Source organism: Meleagris gallopavo, chromosome 14 (assembly GCF_000146605.3).
Source record: "Meleagris gallopavo isolate NT-WF06-2002-E0010 breed Aviagen turkey brand Nicholas breeding stock chromosome 14, Turkey_5.1, whole genome shotgun sequence".
NCBI lineage: Eukaryota > Metazoa > Chordata > Aves > Galliformes > Phasianidae > Meleagris > Meleagris gallopavo.
The window spans coordinates 6,576,845-6,599,038 of record NC_015024.2 but is presented as its reverse complement, the minus strand read 5'-3'; the positions used below and the strand labels follow the sequence as shown (position 1 = coordinate 6,599,038).

At 38.3% G+C, this 22,194-nt stretch overlaps 1 protein-coding gene across 1 annotated transcript; it reads left to right on the top strand.

Moving 5' to 3' along the window:
• The first annotated feature begins 4,302 nt into the window (after positions 1-4,302).
• TKT (transketolase) lies at positions 4,303-21,688 on the top strand. Its single transcript, XM_010718476.3, has 13 exons — positions 4,303-4,440; positions 5,360-5,473; positions 6,090-6,187; positions 7,787-7,978; positions 9,136-9,254; positions 10,101-10,294; positions 10,890-11,054; positions 12,286-12,442; positions 15,764-15,894; positions 16,892-16,975; positions 17,156-17,249; positions 18,955-19,077; positions 21,382-21,688. Exons 1-13 carry the CDS (start codon positions 4,357-4,359, stop codon positions 21,567-21,569), a joined length of 1,743 nt encoding a protein of 580 aa, XP_010716778.1. The 5' UTR covers positions 4,303-4,356; the 3' UTR covers positions 21,570-21,688.
• Positions 21,689-22,194: the final 506 nt, after the last annotated feature.

The window sequence follows — 22,194 nt, the reverse complement described above, 5'->3', positions numbered from 1 at the left end:
TTCTGCAGCTTGCGGCACAAATCGGCCCCGCCCGGGGCGGCAGCAGCGGGACTCGTCGGTCCCCGGAGCCGGCGGGTGTTGTTGTGACTGCGGGCAGCGGCCGGGAATGCCGAGTTGATGCAGGGCTGAAACCCAAAGAATTCGTGCCCGAGGCGCAAGCGGTTTCTTTTTCATTTCGTGCCCGTCAGTTGGAACTAATTCTCCACAGAATTTCAAGTGAGCCCGAGTGGGATTATCTGCGAAATGCCTGCGGTCTCGGATGGGCGGTTTATTCAGGCCTCTGGACAGGATTTAGTCGAGGCTCTGATGTCTGCAGATTCCAGGGTTATCCTTCCTTTGATCGTGTTTTACCTATGGAAAAAATCTCTGCAAACAATCCGTTCTTACTCGTGTAAAATTAAAACCATTTTTGCTGCTTGAATAATACATGTGAGTGCTTCCACGTAGAATGCAGCCTTTTATATCCAGTCTTGTGGCAATTTCCTCCCTTTGGGCTTCTTTGAAACTGGCAGTAGTGCAGGATGATTTTATTGCTGTGTTGGTTGGTTGGTTTTTTTTTTTCAGTTGAAGGAATCCTTTGGATGCTGAGGTTTGAGCAGAGAAAGGCGGTCTGTAAAGCATTTCAAAGCTTTCTCTTGGAGCTGCTTTACATCTCCTGCCCGGCCGTGGCGCGGGCTGCCTCACGTGGTCTCTCAGCACACACAGAAACTGAACTTTACTCGCGCCTTCTGCATGCAGCAAGCAAGAACCTTGCTCTGGTTCTGTCTGTGGAACCAGCTGGGGCACGGTGGCCAATGCAGCAGTGGGGCTGTGCTGAGCAAAGCTTGGTCAGTCCAGGCTGCTTAATGCAGCTCTGCTGTGTGTCTTAGGCCAGCCGTAGAGCTGCGCAGCACCAGTTGTCTGCAGGTCAAACCGTCTCTGCTTTGTGCCATTCAAGAGCAGGGATCTTGCTACAGCCTCTGCTTTTCTTTTCTAGTGCATGAAATCCAAACATGTAGTAGTAACGCTGTTTTCTCCATACTGATGAAGAAATAGCAAAAATAGCTTTAGTTTAGCTTTTTATTCATGTGTACTATGGTACTGAGCACTTCTTGACAGAGGTATTTCATTAATTACTAGACCTTATTCTAGCACTACGTAAAGTCTCATAGAGCCTGAAATTATTACACAACTTGATAATTGGTAGATTATGAAAGATGTGCTCTAGAGAGAGGATTATGCTGTCAAGTCATATATTTTCTTTGATTAATGTTGGATTTGGTTAGCAAGAGGGTAGTGGTAGAGTAACGTGTAAAAGGTAAAGAAATTAAGAATCTGATGCAATATTAGATAAATGACTAATTTCTAAAACAAACATTGGGGGATGTATTTTTTTAGAAATCTGAATGAGACACTAAGCTTTACTTAAAGCACTGGTATGATGTAAGGAGGCAGGTAAACGTTTGAATGAAAGTTAAATTTGAACAGGCTTACAGTTAAAAAAAAAAAAAAAAAGGGAAGAAAAAAAAAATGCTTGCATTGACTTTGCTAAGGAAGCCAGTATTTGTTAAAGGTGTCGTTTATAAAAGTGAAGGAACTGCTTGCAATAAAAGCACTTCAAACAAACCAGAACCTGCCTGCTTCTTTCAAGGAAGTAATTTCTGTAGCAGCGGCATGTGTTTCAAGAGAAGTGGTTCAATGGTTGGCCTGACATGCTAGTTCTTGCATTCCTCACTTGTACTTTTATTCAAGAAAATACAGCCTTTGTCTGGACGAGAGCTAAAAGGTCAGGTGATCTGGTCCTTTCGATGCTCAAATAGGTTATTATGATCTGATGAGTCCTATCTCAGCTGTAGTGGAAAAAAATCAGTAGACTGTTTAAAAAAAAAGTCTAAAATGCCTTAGGTGGAGAAAAACTTGATTAAGTTGGTTGCAAAGATTGAACATATTTGGTTTGGGGCGTATTGGAGCCTTTCCCTTTAGATAAGCTGTGCAGACATTTTGGTTAAAACTGGTGGAGTCTTTTTAGCTACTGATAAACTTCTGCAGTTTTAAAACAGTGTCCAGCTTCCTAGAATTAGGTGGTTATGTTCCTGAAAGTGGAAGTTGGAAGTTCCCAGAGTTTCTTAAGCAGCAATGAAATTTCGTAACACGTAATGATTTTGTGATCGCTTGTCACAAAAGAATTTCTTCAACATTTTAGCTTTGTTTTTCATTCCGTGTTCGTTTTTAACATTCCACCATTGTTTCTTCAGGTGAAGCATGTAGGCACGTGTAGATGGAGGCAATCTAAATGGACATCAATTGCAAAAAGATCTGTTTTCAGGGTTTTTATGCACTTTGGTTTCCTAATGAAGGGTTCATTTCAGAGTTAAAGCAGTTCTACTGTAGAAGCTATCTGGCAGGGAAATGTTAATGGGAGAGCCACAGAGTTCTGGATTGTTTGTTGGTCAAGAGCAAAACATGAAAGATTGCGTGAGAACAGTAGTGATGACCTGTGTGGGTACTCCAAATACATCTAGGTTTAACAAGGAATTTTTAGTAGAATTTATTAGGAAAGTATGAATTAACATGAGAGCAGCTGACCTAGTTAAGATGGCTTTGTTTAGCAAAATTCTGCAGCTGGTTTTAGATTGATTTCTGGTGTCTGTTATGCAGTTAAATTTTGGTTAACAATTGCTAGTGGGAAGTAACTTAATTAGTATTTTTAACTTTTTCAATTTTCAGGTCATTTATTGAATTTTCTACCTTTTGATTTTGATTTTTATTTTTATATGCTACCATTTTAGGTTGTTTAAAACTTTTTTAACCGAGACCAGGAGTTCATAGAAGTATGGTTAAGTATAAAGTTAATAAAATTAAAGGAATGAAAGCTTTAAACAAGCATGTAAGGCTTATTGATTAATTCAAATACATAAATATCTACTAATATGTTTGAAACATGGTTTAAAGCTAATTCGTGGTACCCTGTGTGTGAGTACTTACCAAGGGATGGACACTAACCATAATTCTTGTTTTGCTAGTGTTCTGCATGATTTTTATTCTGTTACTGGAGTACTGCTGGGGTTGTTGGGAGGGGAGGTTTGTTGCTACCAGAAGAGAATATTCTGTTTGAAGTTCTAGTGAAAGTGTTGTCTAATCCTAACACGCATGGTAAATGTACGTGTGTAAAGCAGAAGGAAATATGACAGTTCCAAGTAAAATTGTCCTGATTTACAAAACGGGTCCTGTATTTTAAGAGTATCACATTAAAGATGAAACAGAAATGTTGGTAAATGAGGAAGTGAGGTGAGATTGCTTTCCTCTCAAAGCTGGAGCCAATTTCTGGAGCCATAACCCTCCTGTGTGCAGCACTTACTTCCTGGTACTCCAGCACTGGTATGCAGACTGCACCAGTAAGAGTGAGAAATGCTACTTTTCACGTGCAATAAGGATTTAAAAACCACACGGAGTTTGTTTTGAGCTTTACTGAAAGTGAATGTAAACTCAAGTCTGATACATTCAACTGTTCAGATAAAGCTCTCTCTTCAAGGTGCAAAAGAACTGAAAAAGTCATTATTTAATTTGCAATAATGATATAAATAACAATAATTGTATGCCCTTATGTTATGTTTTGAATAAAATACATACCTTGTGTTGAAATAACTCATTATTTGCCACCTGAAAACAACTCTGCATGTAACTTTACATTTCTTGCTTCTTTATAACATAATTGCTTCTGAAATGGGCCTCCCTGCTCCTAGGGCCTACACTTAAAGTGTTCTTTGTGCTGCTCTTGAAAGTTGTTGCAAAAGTTGCCCCATGTAGGTCAGTGGGACAGAGAATACTCAGCTGGTTCTGAATCTTTTTTAAATCAACTAGTTTGATATTTTTATTTTTAAACCAATTTAGATGTAAAAGCGGAAAGTGCTGTCCTTCTAAGCCAAGGATTAAACAAATTTAATATTTTACCATGTTCATCTGGATATTTATTATTAAAAATAATAAACTCTACAGAAATTTGTGTTCAGTTTCAACAGAAGATGAACTGCAAGAGCTGTATTATTTAATGCCTTCTTTAGAAGTCAAAATTCTGGTCCTAACAGTAATGGTAAAATAATGAGCAGTTTAAAAAAAATAAGATGTTATGCTGGTTTTAAAAAAAAAAAAAGTTCCAGAATGTTCTACAAAGTGAGTCTTACACTACCAAACTTCCATCTGTGCAGTGGATGGTTTATAAACAAAGCTTATGACTGCGTGTTTTAATGCTGGAAGGTAGAGAACTGGTAAAGTGATATTTTTAAAATGTGGGCCTAAGTAATCAATATTCAGAAGTGGTAATTTTTGGTCTGTCTTGATTGTAGCCACCCTACATCATGTTGCAGTGCAGCAGAGATTATGTCTGTGCTGTTTTTCCATACCATGAGGTATAAAGTGCAAGATCCCAGGAACGCCAACAACGACCGTTTTGTGCTCTCAAAGGTAAAAGCTGTTACACTGTGTGCTTGCAGTCTGCTTGTAAGAAGGTGTCTGTAGATCAGTGACCTCTCTTCCTCGACTTCCTTACCCAAGAGAAGTCCATTGCAAATATTTGAGAACTCAAGTTTTTCTGCTACAGAGATACAAATAAAAGCTGGTTAAGTTGTATCACAATTTAAAACAATCTGTACAATGTGTCTTGATGTGGCATAATTTCACTATGTTAAGTTGTTCTGATATTAAACAATAAATGTTATATTGTCTATACATTCTATCGGGAAATTTCAAGTCTGCCTTATTTTGGCATAACTAACTTTCTAACTAGTTTTGTGCTCTGCTTGTTAAATGCTGCCATGCTGTTGCAGTCATGCCTCGATGTGTGCTAATTCCTGTCAGCTCTGCAGGGAGCACTATAGGAAGTGGGAATAAGTTAGTGAGTAGCTTGCACTCCTGCTATGCTGCTATGATATTTAAATCAATATTACTTCTGAAAACACTGTAGTTTAGGCAAAGCATAAAACCACAGTCCTGACTGACCATTAGTGTTTCTTGTTGCCTTACGCTTTTTGCCCTTTCACACTGATGTGACTTAATGGTTTTTGAGGGGTATTCGGAAAAGATAACAATGTGTCAAGGACAGCAGATGATGTACTCTGGTGTAGCAGATTCTTTGTCTCAGCCAGAACTTACAATGATACTGAATGTGGTGGTGTATATCTGTATATCTATTTGCTTTACCCATCTCTAACTAATGAGGGTTTCTACCCCAAGTTACTAAATGGCTTCAGACCATGCTATTTTGACTCCTAATGACTCTGTGGTTAAAGATGACTTCTCCTCAGCTTTGTGGAGTTTGTCTTGATAGTAGGATATTGTAAGACTTAATATTTTTTTTTAACTTAAAATTGATGTTTCTCTCTAGGGTCATGCTGCACCAGTTTTGTATTCTGCTTGGGCAGAGGCTGGTTTCCTACAAGAAGCAGAATTACTGAACTTGAGAAAAATTGATTCTGTCTTAGAAGGACATCCAGTACCAGTGAGTGCTCATTGCCTTTGATACAGGGTGTTGTTTTCTGCAAAGCCATAGTGTGTGTTTTGCTACAACTCTGGATTGCCAGCTGTGGTGCAGGAAAGATAAGGGTTTATATGAAGGACAATGAGGATATTGTAGCTTCACAAGTGAATCAGTGTCCAGGTTTGAATGAGTGCGCGAAGATCCCCTACAGATCAGTATTTTCTGTTTCAAAATGCTTGTATAAAGAATAGCTTTTTTTTGCCCTCTAACATATTTGAGGTATTTCAAGAGTTTGCATTCCATTTGGTCACCTCATTGGACTATGAGTTCCAAATCACTTCTTTGAATTAAAAATTTATGTACAAAATCATCAGTTCTTAACTGTTGTCATCCAAGGCATAGTTTAGACATTTTTGAGATGTATGTAACACCCCTCAGAGAACCTAGTTAGCCTGTGATACTGATCACTGAGGTACATGTGCAGCTGTGAAAGAAGGGGAGCAGGGATTAGTTACGGAGAGACCTGCACTGTACTCTTGTGACCAAGATTCTGATGTATGTCGAACCATCTCCTAACACTGGAGTTTAGTTCTTTTGTTTATTGAATGGAAAATAATTGTTGTCTTTCTATTTTCAGAGACAAGCATTCACTGATGTGGCTACTGGATCCCTTGGTCAGGGTCTTGGTGCTGCATGTGGAATGGCATACACTGGCAAGTTCTTTGACAGAGCCAGGTAATTCCATCTTTCTAATTCATGATTATAGACTTTAAATGGGAGTACTTTGTGAAAACAAATTTTTATCTTGATCGTGGAAAAAAAAAGTATTCTTTTTTCTCCATTCCTAAGTCTTAACTTTAAATTCAGATTTTAAATCATATTACCCCAATAAATACGAAGTCATTGCCAGTGGAACTCTGAAGAAATCAAATTAGCAAGAATCAGTGCATTTATTTGCTTGTTCATTTTGTGATCTGACAGCACTCCAAAATGATGTTCCTGCACAGAGATTTTATTATTGGAGCAGCTTCTAACTTCCAGAGAGTAACTGATAGCAATTTTCAGGCTGATATGTCCTTTTGGAAGGAAGAAGCAAATTAGGGATGTGTCTGTTCAAAGACAGATGACAAATAATGGAAAACATGAACTCTGGGTGAGGAACTGTTGTGGTCAATAATAGCATTATTGAGTTCTAAAATAGGACTCAAAAATGTTACCTGGAAACCACTCGACCCCACAGAGGAAAAAAATAGCTGCTTCTGCCATTTCTTTTGTGCACAAGAGAAGTAGATGTCTAAAGGCAAAAGAAAGTAGCCTGATGCAGTTGATGTATTTCATGTGACAGTTCTAGTACATTCAAATGCAGGCTGCCCAGTTAATGTGCCCTACACTTCACTAGCTTGAAATCATTTCTGTGAAAGATGACTTGCTGATTTTAATTGAGTTTAGCAGATGCTACGTGTGGGAAAAATCTAACCAGTGCTTACTTGACAGAGGAAAAAGGTGGTCTTACATGCAATACTGAGGAGCAGCTTGTATGGACGGAGTTCAGATTTAGCTAAAGGCAGGTGGGATTTAGATCAAAAATCTCTAATGCTTTAATGTCTAGTAAAAATAAATACATCACTAATGGCTATCTTGGTTATTTGATTTTTAAAACTACATATTTGAAAGCTTACATGCTACTCCTTTTTAATTTTAATAGGTAATATAAGCCTTGTCATCCAAAAACACAAGTGGTAACTGAAGAAAAACCCAGAGGCTGAATCATAGAATAGATCAGGCAGTACTCCTGCAGTTTTGTCTAAATACAAAGCTTTGGTGCATGCATAATCTAAAAAAATTATGATTGTGATTTTTTTTTGGATTTGGTTATGCAACAGGCATTAATGTGTAGCTATGTTCATTCCTGGTTTATATTTTCCTGAAATTACTGGTTGGCCTTCCAGGGAAGGGAGTATACGCTAGGAATGAGGAAGCAGACAGTAACCTTTCATGCATTGTCAGTGTTCTTGCTGAGTCACAGTGACAGTGTTTAACAGGCTTTTTTATTCAACCTTTGTATTAGGAGGATTAAAACCTGATTTTTCTTAGAGACAAAGTTTTGAAGTGGAGTACAATATCTTTCAACTTAAGTATTTTTTTGCATGCAGCAGCTTGGAAGTATTTTAATATGTCTGAGTTTACATGAGGTTGTCTTAGTAAATGATTTGACCAATGTTTGAAATTAAAACAAGCTCTCACAGTGGATTGTTAGGAGAATTTTGCTTTTTATTTAGATCTACTTAAATGTGAAGCCAATTTTTATTTACTTACTTTAATTTTCTTTTCTAGCTATCGTGTGTATTGTCTGCTTGGAGATGGAGAATTGTCTGAAGGCTCCGTTTGGGAGGCAATGGCCTTTGCTGGGTTTTACAAGCTTGATAATCTCGTTGCTATATTTGATGTTAACCGTCTTGGACAAAGTGACCCCGCACCTCTGCAGCATCATGTTGAAATCTACCAGAAACGTTGTGAAGCCTTTGGGTATGTGTTTGGAAAATGTTCAGTTTGTTCCTCCATTTGAAACTGTAGGTTTTTTATTCACCTTTTATAGATTTTTTTCAAATATGTTTTCAACTCTAAATGAAACCAGCACCAAGAGGGACTGCTTAGTGAGATATATTAATGAGATAATTTAGTTTTTATCATACTGAATACAGGTTTTCATCTAACCATTAAGGTTGAAAAAAGACCTCAAAGATCCAATCACTCATCTACCCCAGTACTGCCCAGAAAACCGTGTCCCTAACTAGTACATTTACGTGTTTCTTGAACACCTCCAGGGACAGATACTCCACCACCTCTAGGCAGCTTGTTCCAGGGCCTGACCAGGGAATAAATTTTTCCTGATATCCAACCTGAACGTCCCTGGTGGAACTTGAGGCCATTCTCTCTTGTCCTATTGCTGTTACCCAGGAGAACAGACTGACCTCCACCTCACAACAACCTAATTTCAGGTAGTTGCAGGGAGCCATAAGTTCTTCCCTCTTCTCCAGACTAAACAATCCCACTTCTATCAGCTTCTTGTCATAGGACTGGTGCTCCAGGGCCTTTACCAGCTTTGTTGCCCTTCTCTGAACACACTCCAGGGCCTCAATTTCTTTCTCATAGTAAGGGGATGTGACTACAGGTACTGTTATAGCAAGTAAATCAGGGAAAAAAAGGGCATTAATAACGTTATTACTTATAAGATAAATTCTTTATATTGGCTTTCATTTCATTTAGAAATGTATATTTTTATGTAGATTGGAAAATCAATGAAACAATCAGATGCAATATCAGCCATGCAAACTATGATGGAGCAATCTAAAGATTTTGATCAATTTTCATTGTTTTTTATTTGATTGTTACATGTTCAATTTGCTTTTGTGATTAAAAAAAAACTGCTGTTCTGTCTGAAAAAGTTAAGATAACGTAATGGATTTTGCTAGTAGCTATTAACTGGTGATTAATTCTGCTTTTGAGAAAAGGACTGTATTATTTTATGGTCTTAAATGATGCTGGTTTATGTTTCTGGCATACTGTGGATTTCTTGAAAAGACACTGCATTGGAACAAAGTTAGTAATTGTTGTTATTGCTAGCTACCAGAGGATGTCACAAGCTAACACACTTTAGAAATAGTTGATCTGTTTGTTTTTAGCTGGCATGCGATCATTGTTGATGGTCACAGTGTGGAGGAACTTTGCAAAGCCTTTGGTCAGGCCAAGCATCAGCCAACAGCTATCATTGCAAAGACCTTTAAAGGCAAAGGCATATCAGGTAATAAAACATCCATTGTTTTGTGTACACGTGTATAGTATACGTTTAGAGTGAACAAAGTCTTTCAAACTCTTTACACTTCCAAACATTAGTGCTAAAAAAAGAAATGATTGTGACTCTTGCAGATGAGATGTATGCTGGCTACCTAGCACTGTATCCATAAAATGCAGTCAGTGCATATTGAGCCAGTCAGGGGTTGCCAATCAGGTACAGATTTTACAGTACAGTGTGAATTTCTTTCTGATCAGCTAAAAATTATTAGTAACAAGACTGAATTTATTCGATCCTTTGCATTACATAAGCAAACAATTTGTTATTCCAAGTCACTCCCTGAAAAGCATGTCAGGCAGAGAGGCTGGTAGGGCCAGATGCACAAACATAAGAGTAATCAGAAGCTATTAAAACAAACCTGTAAAATTTGAGGGCTTGTTTGAATTAGTCAGCTTGGTTAACTGCTGTTTGAAACTTAGTTAGACCAAAATAAAACTCGCTGTTGAATTTTCATGTTAATTGTTCACATTGATTTAGCGTTTACTTCTTGATGTGTTTTTAGTTTTTGTTTTTCATGCCAGTTTAAAATCAATTTTGGTACTGAGACACTGAAAGTTTGTAGTCTTGAATGGTGACTAGCTCAAAATGTTTGGAATTTGACTCCTTCTCTTATATGTTTAGACATGTCTTTATTAATGCAATTGAATACGATTGTAACCGCTCACAGCAGGAATGACTACAGAGATTCTTCCTTGGAAAACAATATTAGGCTGTCATAATCCACTGCACTTGGTACGATCTGCAGACAAAAGCTCAGATAGTTTTCTTATTTCTAATGTAATTTTAACCATGTAGGTGTTGAAGATAAGGAAAGCTGGCATGGAAAACCACTTCCAAAAAACATGGCTGAACAAGTAATTCAGGAAATAGAGGAGAAAATCCAAAATAAGAAAAAGCTTTCTCCTGCCCTCCCTGAAGAAGATGCTCCTGTAGTAAATATTAGAAACATTAAGATGCCGTCTCCACCAAGTTACAAAGTGGGAGAAAAGGTACTGCCTTTCTTTCTCAAAGTTTGTCAGATGTGTTTTAAGTATAAGACTGTGTTGTGCGTAGTGTCTGCTATAGTGTACCTTGCCATTATTTCAACTACTATCACTTCTTTCTTCCTGTACTTAGTATCCCAGTAAACACCTATTGTTATATTGCGATGTATAGATATCCAACTTACCTGGATATTGAAAGAATATATTAAAATAGGAAGTTTCAAATGGCTTTCCTTAATTTTTTTCTATCGTTGTCAATTATCCAAACTGTTTTATGTGTTTAAAATTAAGCTCTGTGAGGTTCCTTGAATTTCCATGGTTGGAAAGAGGGAGTCAAAAATTGTCATGTTGATTTTTTTTATTTTTTATTTTTTCTTTGAGACCTGATTAATGGAGACCTATTTGAGTAAACTTTCAAATTTTGTAGCTTCATTACTTTCACTTTTTTGTTTACTCTCCTGCATGGCACTCTTCTCATACATATTTTTCACAGCATTAATATTAAAATGTGTTAGGGTTTTTTTTACTGTCTAAATGTTATGTGCAAACAGAGTAAAAAGTTGCTAGAAGCAGGAACTTGTAACAACCTTTCTTTCCCTAGTGGGCAACCCGCAAAGCTTATGGCGTTGCACTTGCAAAACTGGGCCATGCGAATGATCGAGTGATTGCTTTGGATGGAGACACAAAGAACTCTACTTTCTCAGAGCTTTTCAAGAAAGATCATCCTGGTCGCTACATTGAATGCTACATTGCTGAACAGAACATGGTAACTGGTCTCTTGTCTCTTGGTTTCATAAAGTGCTGGTATTACACAGTAGGATCTGGAACCAGCCAGTCTGATTCTTCAGAAAGTAGGGTTTTAATATTTTTTCATGTGTGTTCTTGGATATTAAATTTTGCATAATGCTTATAGAAATCCTTAGGCTCTGATAGAACTTACAAATATAATACAGCAGAATTGCTTCTAATCAGTAAGTCTATAAACTTCTTATTTTTATCATGACACTGCATTTCAGCAGAATGTGTAGATATGGCAACGTGTGAACAATAGTAATATTTCCTACAGTGTGATTTGTAGAGAGTCAATTCTGAAGACTTTTTAGGCTTTTTTTCTTCACAGGAAATGGAATACCACTACACAACATGACAGTGAGCTCTATGCTAGACTGGGGTATAAAGGTGAGGACAGATAAATAGTTAATAAAAGTTAGCCTTGTGGCAATTGTTCAGAAAAGACTGAAATAATTTGATAAGTCATCTGTTGGACTGAGTCTTCAGCTGATTCTAGATGAGTTCACTGCTGCAAATAAAACTAAAGACACATTTTAAAATGGCAACCAATTTCTGCCCAAATGATTAATAATAAAGGACCCATGGGCAGTTTCCTGCAGATTTTATGGTAGGGCATGTTTCGTGAGCTTCAGTCAGGTATTTTGGATTTACATCAAACTGGGAAAAGTTTGGCCATAGGAACACGTCTAAAATGTGTACTGTGTGATATAAATGTATGGGGATAATTGTAGCAGTAGATAAATTAAGGATTTTTTTTATTTTTCCATCCTGCTGAAGAAGGACCCTTTTAGTAAATACTAGTCTAAAGAATGCAGATAAATCCATCCCCATTTAATAATATTTTCTGTGTGCTGCAGATAGTAAATATTGCACTTTGGACTGAAAGTTTAGGTCTTTGATCCAGGAGAACAGGGAAGAGGGTAGTGGATAAGGCTTAAAACTGGATTGCTGCTTGGTGCAGATAAAGAAAAGAAGCTGCTGCCAGCATGGATCAACAATACCAGGTAGCTGAGGTGAGGAGCAGATGTGCTGTAGGGACAGATTCTAGGAGTGTGAGTTGTTTCTGTTTCCTTTCTCGGAAATGCCAGCAAGTAGGAGCAGAAATGGGGAGAGATTCTGAGTTTGTTGAAGTTGCACAGATGATCTATTGGAAACAGTGGATAAATGAGGAATTAACTGTTCCTGTATGATCTCCTTCTTTTCAGGTGAGCATTGCAGTTGGTTGTGCCACTCGTGACAGAACTGTTGCTTTTGCCAGCACCTTTGCTACCTTCTTCACACGAGCATTTGACCAGATCCGTATGGCTGCAATCTCTGAGAGTAACATAAATCTCTGTGGGTCACACTGTGGTGTTTCTATTGGTAAGGGCAGCCTGGAGTTATTTGCGAGTGGTTCTCTGTTATTTAATGATTGGTCTGGCAGACAAAGCCGACTGATAAACCTTTTGGAGGTGATCAGTCATAAAGTTACGATAGTATAGGAGTGAAATTGTGATGGTATAGCAGTGCAGCCATTTACCAGCATGACTTCTTACTATAATTGATTTTTTCTATCAGGCACAGTACTGCATTTGGAAAGAATGAGAGAGATTTCAAGCCTTCATCAACTTAGCTTGGTAAAAGTAGGACTTTTCCGTGCTAACCTTCAGTGTAGAGTGATGTAAAGGAGTTGGATTGAAAGCGAGAAGCTTCATTTCCTTTCCGCCTTTACAGTTGACTTCTTTGATGAGAATAGTTGTGTGTTTACTGTACCTCTTTTCCAGTTCCTAAAATGAGAAACTAATCATACCTGTTCTCACTCAGATGCTTTTGTCCAAAGATCTCAAAACGCTTCAGAAAAAAAATTTTTGATTTATTTTGTCTTTTAAGATCACCACTTTTAAATAAGTGCTTCAGTCTGTCTCAGTATTCCTTAATACTGGAACAATTAATCTGTGTATTTAAAACAACAACAAAAAAGCAAAACTTAAAATGCTAATAGAACAGGAACTGTGAACCTGTTATATAGTTCAGGAAATTGACGCTACTGTTTCTATCTTTGTCTTTCAATCATAACTGCTTAATACACATCAGGTGATATTGGGGCTAGCTTTTGGTTTGATGAAGGGAGTTGGATTTTTTTGTACTTTCTGAAAAATTTGTTTTAATTGAAATTCGTGAAAGTCGCCCTTGAAAACAGGAGCAAACTTGCATACCAAGGAGGAAAATGCCAATGAACATTAATGCTTGAAAAATTACTAGGTATTTGTGAGGCAAAAGAAAGAGGTGGAGATCCGATAAGGATGCTGAATTAAGGTCCTTCACATAAATCAGTTTTGCGGTTGATTTGGCAGTTTTGGCTAGCAGTGTGGTTTGCAGGAGGAGTGGTGTGGGGCAAGCTAACCAATTTGACTTGTAACGTTGGTAAAGCTATACAGATTTGAAGATGCTATTTATGTGTATAGTCTCATCCAGAACCTCAAGCTTAATTTGCATTGGTGTAGAGTATGCTTTAGTTGAGGAAGCTGTAAGTAGAGTATATCAGATTATGGCTTGTGTATGTCATTAAGGGAGGGATTCTGTTACAAGCCTCTTTTCTTTTTAAAATCAGTCCTCCCACCTCTTCATAGTCTAGTTCAATCCAGATTAAGTCAGCCAGCAGCAAAGGGTGTTGGTGCAAAAGCTAATTAGCTTTGGTCTTTGCTTATTTAAGAGGATGAAATTCCTTTAGGTTACCTGGATTGTCCCCTAGACTTACACTTCCAAGTGAATTCTTAAAAATGAAATATTTGAAATGTTTTTTTTGGAGGGGGGATTGGAAAATGCACAAATTTATAAAGCTACTTGAATTTCTAGTCTCATTCAGGTTTCAACTCAAGTTCTCAAAAATCCAGAGTTTTGCAACAGAATTGTAAGAGAGAACATTTCAGAAAAATTCATTCAGCTGTTAGGAATCTAAATTTTAAATGGAAGAATGTGAGTTAAGAGTACTTTCTATTACAACTTCAGACCTGCATGGATTCCAGAATCCTATCTGGATCCTTGTTGAAAACTGAAATTTTATGTATGCAGTTCTAGGTAGGCCTGGGATTTAATACATTGAAATTTGGACCCAAGAAATTTATGAGACAGCTATCACAATGACCTTTTGAACTTGTACTAATTTCTCTCCCAGAATAGTAGTTGCTGACAAACCAAAATTTCTAATGAAATTTTAAGTAAGTTTTCAAGGTCATAAGAGAATAAGTGGTATCTGTGTTTTCCAAACGTATGGGGGAAAAATCACAGTGTACATACCTGTCATTTACATGGCTGCCTTCTCATTCTAGTAATATGATACTGTTCATATTAAGCACTCAATCTTGTTTAAGCTGTAAATGCAGGTCTTGAGGGTATAACTGAAAATTACTCTTTTTTGATCTGTGTTACTCTAAAAAACTTTAAATCAGAATTTTTGTCAAGATGCACTTGAGGCAGAACTCAGTACTACTTTGTAAATTACTGGTATGAACTGTGCTGGTTTTTTTTTGTTTTGGCACTGTTTAGCAGAAGTCAATGAACAAATATGACTGTTCTCCTACCTTGGGTAGGTTCTTGTTTGGGTAACATAATTTTGTTCTTTGTAGTTCCTCTTTTTCCTCAATATGTGTTTTGCTTGGATGCATTTTGGGGAAAAAAATCGTCCTGAGTACTCATTCAGAGTGCATACAGAAACAATGGCATTAAGAATCTTTCTTTCATGACTGAAATGAGATTTATTTTTTTTTATTCCTGGCACATGCTTGATGAGTAATTTATAGTGGCAGAGTCCAATGACTGATTTCTTTAACATGTTTAAAGCTCTTCAGAGTTTTGTGCTGCTCTTATGAAAATTCTCTTTCCTTGTGAACTCATCCTTGAGTAACAGGTAGTGGGTGCATGTGGGAGGGCTTATTGCCCTGCTTCTACTTCGCAGGCTGTGACATGACTGGATTCAGGACTTCTTGCATGGTTACTTTATGGAGTAGTGCCATTCCCAAAGCACCCTTACATAAGGCCATTGGGAGGGGGTTGTGGTGGTGGTTTCTGTAACTAAGAAAATTCATTGCATCCAGTACACGTTTTGGCTAACAGTTCTTGTCATTAATCTGCAGTTTAAGCCAGGAGGTGCTTGAGTAGTTAAATGAATAATGCAGATATACACCTTTGAAGAGGCAGTCAGTAGTATCTAAATACATGTACCTTCATCAGTTTTGTAGCAAGTATAAGAATTTGAGAGTAGTTGTACCAAGTGGACTCTCCATTTCGGATGGAACACATGCAATTTTCCTTTCACATTTCAGCAGCTTAAGCCTAGAGTAATATCACTGACAGTTAGGAATTCTGCTTGTAAGGCATCCATGTAAATCTGAAAATGCATAGATATATTGTGACTCCTGTACCTGTACCCTTTTTATTTTGGTTATTTGCCTTTTGTGTTGTTTTACTATTGCTCTTTATTTTCCATTTTTTATTTGTAACCCCAATTCTCTTTCTTTTTAGTCTCTTTCTGTCTTTATTTACTCTTTAGATGGTTCCAAGTTTAAGGAGAAGATGATTCTTTTCTCAAGCAGGTAGACTTGCATGTCCTGTGTGTGCCTGATTTTTCTGATTTTCATTAACCTTGTATTGAGTGACTGTCAGACTGTGCACTTAATTTTGTAACCTTGGTTTAATTTTTTTTAGGTGAGGATGGGCCTTCTCAGATGGGACTGGAGGACCTGTGCATGTTCCGAGCTATTCCCAATGCCACTGTCTTTTACCCCAGTGATGCTGTAGCCACTGAAAAAGCAGTGGAAATAGCTGCCAACACTAAGGTTTGCAACACAGTATTTGAATCAGGGAATGTTTTATTTGTCTCGTTGCTGATGGCATGTTTTTTTGCATGTCCCTATCAAATAAATTGCTTTGAAGGCTTCAGCATGGCAGCAGGGTGTTTTTGTTGCATGGAAAGCAGCAAGCATTATGTCCAGGCTCGTGCTGAATGAACAGTGTGCAATGGTGTGGGCCAGAATTGGGAAAATGTGAATGGTTACACTGTGGTGTCAGCATGGATCAGATTGGCTCAGAAATGAGAGAAATGCAACTCTTACTGCTGGTCTTCAGCTAATTTAATGAATGTACACTCTTACTGTAATATCTGTGACATCAAGACTGAAGCTGAATATGTGACTGTCTGATTTCTGTCATTTAATTTCAGCTAATTTATCATAATAATAGTCAAACGTCCTTGGTAGTACCTGGGTCAGTTGGTCAGATCTTCTTGGCTGATATTTCTCTTGGCTTCCATGGGAACTTACCTTGAGCAAGGAGCAAATAATCTGAAAAAGTTCAGTTGTGCTAGTTGTAGAAGCTTAATATGTAACAGATGTGTTGTGTGGTCTATGGAAAAAAAGAGGCAAGGGGGAAAAAGAGAGAGGAATGTAAAGTAGTGTGAGGGAGAACTTTATAGTTTATTGCTTCTTTTTGAAAGAACATCTGAACATTAACTGGTAGAAAACATTTGCTTGCTTTCCTCTGAGCATTTCTTTCACTTTAAAGCTGATAAAGTAAAGCTTGCACATGTATGGCAAAGTTCTAAGATCCTAATTAACTCAGTAGGATTCTTCATTTCCTAAAGAGAACAGAAAAGTTAAGATCTTGGAGTTAGAAAGAAAGCAGCGAGTTACTGTCATGTTCTAAGAAAAGGAGGTAAAACTGAGGAGTTAAAAACAGACAATTAGAAAAAGTAATTTTGCTGCTTTTTTATCAAAAGAACAAATTAGAATGTCAGTGCCTTTATCTCCTTGTAACTCATGTTTTCTGTGGAAACAGGGCATTTGTTTCATAAGAACTAGTCGTCCTGAAAATCCTGTCATTTACAACAACAACGAGGACTTCCATATTGGACAGGCAAAGGTAAGTATTGCCAAGAGAATCAGAGAAAATATGCCAAGTTTTTTCTGTAAAAAGGAAAAAAAAAATCCTTTTCCCTCTAAAAAATTCCAGAGCCAAAGATAAGTTTTTAAACAAAATCTCTGGAAAGATTGGAAGCACCAAGATTTATTATGAAAAATATGTGGAAACACTTTCTTGCAGGTGATTCTGAAGAGTAAGGATGACCAAGTGACTGTGATAGGAGCAGGAGTCACCCTGCATGAGGCTTTGGCTGCAGCAGAGCAGCTGAGAAAAGGTGATCAGATCTTTTTTTTTTTTTGCCTTTATCTTTTACCACAGCAAAGAAATTACTACTGGTTAACCTAACTGCTTACCTTTTGTATAGGTAAACATTAACTAATTAAGATATTACAGACAACTGGTCACCAGCTAGCCAATATAATATGGCATGCCCATATATATGATGATCTTGCCTACTTGATTAGATTTCAGTTAGTTTGGCAGCCTTCCACGGAAGTTGCCAAACTGGTCAGATCAAAGGTCTCCTTAAAACTGCTATCCTGCCTTAAAGTGCTCTGTGGGCAGGATTTTAGAGGGAGTATTTAAGAAGCAGGAGTGATCTGTGCTGTCAGCTTGAGCTAGTGTACTGACACAACAGAATCAAATCAGGTTGGGGCCAGTTAACAAAGTACAGCTGCATGGTGTGTGCTCTTATGCAATGCTGCTGATAGGATCTGCCGTTGTGCAGATATGACTCACTGCTAACCTGACCTTTATGAATGAACGTATCAACTTCTAGCTAGAGTGGGAGGTAATGGTCCAATGATAGAGCTCACTGACGCTATCTCACAGAAAAAATAAAAATCCTTGAGTGAAATGAGAAAGAAACCATCAAAATCCATCTGTGAGTCAGTGGCCTACGCCCAGGAAGAGATTACAAATAGTAAGAGGTGATGCAATTAATGCTGCCTGTGGCTTAGGGGTAGCCTTGCGTGCTTTATCTAGGTGGACAAATACTCTTATGACCTCAAACTATCAGAGTTAGGACATTATGGAAGTTATTTTTTCTACTCTCACCATGCTTTGCAATGCACGGGTGATCTTGAAGTGTGAATAACAAACAATGGAGAGATACTCTTTTATTGTAGAGACAGTGTCTAATATCTAAAATATAGTGGTCACGAGAGGCTTTGATCGCTCAACTGTCACTGTCACATAATAGGGGCTTTCCCCCTGCTTACAAGAGTTCTTAGCTGTTGAAGTATCTTCTTGGAATAGTTGCTAAATAGCATGAAATTGACCTCAGACTTCTTTACGTAAATAAAGATTGCTTCAGTATTCTGCTGCCCAAGATCAGACCGAAGCTCTAGTAATTTGCTACTCCGTATAAAAAATAGCCATTTTGTATGTATCTTTAATGAGTAATGTGGGCCTGCCTGTCACAACAGGACAAATGCTGATTTTTATGCCAGTTCTAAGGACATCGCAATAGAAGCTGGGGCAGTTCAGATAAACATACCTGATAGGTGGTCAGCCTGCTTACAGATGAAGAAGCAGAAAGAATTGTTTGACAGCAAAGTTAGAGGTAAAAGAAAGGTGTGGGGGGGAGGAATAAAATGACAGTGACTGACAGTCTGAAGAAGGAGGATTTCATGGTGGCTGGATCCTGCCCTTGCCCATGGGAAGGCCACTTGAGTTACTTGTTTGCTTACAGGCACTCATGGTGACCTCGAGTCACTTATCCAAGGCTTTTCTGTCTCAGTTTATTCTGTGAAGTGGTTGGATGTTACTGTCTCACAAGGAGCACCCAGAAAGAATGCACACAAGATTACATGAATAGATTTAGAGTTGATTAGATTGTGTGTTAGGCATGCCCTTAGTGCAGATACCTTGATGGTTTTCATAATAGCTCTAGAAAATCACAGGGACTGCCTCTACTGCTTTTGTTGTGCTACGTTCTCCAAGACCAAGTTGTAAATAACATCATCCTACTTCTGCAGAGAAAATCTTCATTCGTGTGATAGATCCTTTCACTATAAAGCCCCTGGATAAGAAGACAATACTTGAAAATGCAAGAGCAACCAAAGGCAGAATCATCACTGTTGAGGACCATTACCATGAAGGTAAGCAGAGTATAGGGGGTCAGAGTGTACAGAGCAGACCCCGGGGTTTGATGCTCGCAGTTTCTCCTGTGAGCATCAAAAGAGATAAGTATGAGACCTGATGCTTCAGTTAAAACAAGAAGTGGGTTTTAGAAATTTTTTTTAATTGCTGTTATGATTGTAAGTTGACAAGGCTGAAAGTTTCCTGAGGTAATGGGTTAATCAGAGTTGCATTTATGGATTACTTAGTCTTGTGTGCCCTTCTGTATACATGGTGCAAGTGGAGTCTTGATTCCTTTGTTCCCAGTGAGGCTTTACAGCAACTGGTCTCCAGTATGTTACAAGTTGCAAGAGAGACCATTTGGGCCTTCACTGTGTCCAAAAGCTTGATTTCCAGGTTGCTTGAAATCAGATAGGTTTGACAGTTTCAGCAATCATTTGGATAAATTTCTTTCTTCTCCACATTCCTTTCTTCTTTCTTCTAAAAGAACAAATCAGAGCCTGTGGAGAGCCCTCGGTCATTACGTATCCTCCCTGGATTTGTTTTGCTCCTCCATTACAACCTGCTTACAGGCCAGTTCAGAATCTGTTGCTGGCATATGATAGTGTTCTTAACCTGAGAGTAAGAAGTGTGTGTATGTATGCGTACATACAAGAAATACGTACTAAGATGGTTCCCAAATAAATCTTCAGATAGAATGCTTCTTGAGAGAAGCAGAGTAGTGTCCATAAAATTCCCGCAGCTTCTGCACCAGGACCTCTGGTGATCTCTGGCAGGGTTCTGCAGGACCTTAGTTTAGGAGCTGATCATCTGCTCAGCTATTCTACTGCCTCTTGCTCTCTGACATGACTTTTTTGCACAGGTTTTCAAGAGCTTGCCTGTGCTAACATGTCCTGTGAGGGTAAACCCATATGTAAACAGTGAACAGCTGCTGTGAATAACGTCAGGCTTGCTCCTATTAAAGGAGATGAAGAAATTAGTGAAGAGGCACCTGTGAACTATGGTGTTAGTAGATATGTAGATATTTTCTAACAGGTATTAGCAGATATTAGCAGAATGCTATCCTGAAGTGAGCTGGTATTACCAGATCATGGATGGTAGAAGTATCACACAGCCTCATAGTTTAGTTTGCTTTTCAACTCTTTACAAATAATTTACTTAATATTTGCAAAATGGCAGCATCATCACACTGAGATTATGAACCTGTGATTTATATTGATGGTGCTTTCTGTGCGTGCTGCAATCAAGAAAAGTCAAGAGTACATGCATCACAAGCCTGAATAAATTGCAAATCCACATCAGACTGATCTTAGCAACTGTAGGTGCCTCTGACTAGAGGTTAAGGTTGTCTGCTTAAATCACAGTTTGCCCTGAGCTGGGAAAAGCCTTGTGCAATCCTGGATACACCAGCACCAAGGTGTCTCTCCTGCCAGGTCTCAGAGCACGTGCTGCTGACACTGGCCCTGTGCTTTCTTTACTAGTATTCCTGTTTCCAGCATCATTCTTACTGCCACAGTTTCCTGTTGCACCCACTGTCCTTGTGACTGACAGTAATTCAGTCTGAGCAGAACTTTAAGCAAAGGTGGTGAATGTATTACACAACTCAGAAAGCTCTCTGGTGGTATGGGCATTGTAGAAAGATGGAGCGTGTAAATGCTGTTGAGCCTGGTAGGAATTAAGATTTTTGGAGTGTTAAGTATACTTGTAAATACTCAGTCTAAACATATTTTAAAACCTGTCCCTTGGTTGGCTGATGCTGAAGTGCTGAGGGCTTCCTGCCAGTTCTATGCCCCTCTAGAGGCTATGTTTCTTACCATCCATTTGTAAGAACTTCAGAAATGTTAGGCTGATTGTCCTCAGAATGTCTTCAAAATGTGGAATTGTTTTTCTTTTCATAATGGGGGACTAGGATATCTATCTATCTCTATATACCCACAGATGTTTCTCATAAACATGTGAGTTGGAGATTTAACTTGCTTAGATCTTCTGATCATACTTAAATTTTAAGAGCCTTTAAAATTTTATTTACTTGACCATGGGCAGAAAAGAAAATGCGTGTTAGAGTATTGAACTTTCTTCTCTGATTCACTGACAGATATCCTAGCCCTATTTCTCCTTTCCAGATGGTCTCTAAGTACCAGTCTGCCCTTCAGAAAGCAATTACAACACTGAGCCTATAAATGGAGGGGAGAGGATTGGAGGGAGAAGGGGAGAAAGTGGTCTCTGATCTCCTGAAGTTTTTCACTTTCCTGTTTTGATAAAGGAATCTATATTTTGCATGTCGAAGCATACAGATCTGTGTCCTGTCTGATCTCTTTCCATAGGTGGCATTGGAGAAGCAGTGTGTGCTGCAGTAGTGGGTGAGCCTGGTGTCACAGTCAGTCGCTTGGCTGTATCTCATGTACCACGGAGTGGGAAGTCAGCTGAGCTGCTGAAGATGTTTGGTATTGACAAAGATGCCATTGTGCAAGCTGTTAAGGTGGCAGTGTCTAAATCAAGAAATGCAGAGTAGTTTGAAGCATCTTATGTTGTTGCAGAAAAAAAAGTGTTCAGAGAAGTACTGTAAAGTTTAAGGCAGGCAAAGGTGCTTTATGTAGAGTTCTAATAAAAATACCAGCTTAAACCTTTGTATTTTCTTTTCTTCTGTGGGTTTTTATACTGCAGTAACATCTGAATATTTTCAGTCCCTGAAACCTTCAGGTTATTTGACCATTGGTTGGCAGCATTGTTGCGTACCTACTGTAGCAGCAGTGTTTTCTACTTTACAGCTAACTAATCTTGCTGCAAACTCTAGAGTGGGAAGGTTGCGTGTTCACTGAATTTCTAAGTGGACTGAGCTTCAGCAAGGAAATTGGGTAGGGCATAGAAGCCTAGAATGAATCAAGTAACTTTTTTTAATGTTAACTTGAATTTGCTGTTGAATATTTAAAACCTTGTCTTGAAGGGGCTGGGCAAAAACCAGAATTCTTTCTTTGCTGCCAGAAGAGTTCACCAGCTCATCTGGACAGAAATGTTACTTGTTGGATAATGAAAAGCAGGAATGTGTATTGCAGGAAGACAGTGGCTATTGCATTCTGTGATTCCTGTTTTCTGCATTGCCTCATGTCCATTATAAAAAAAAAAAAAAAGAGAAAAAG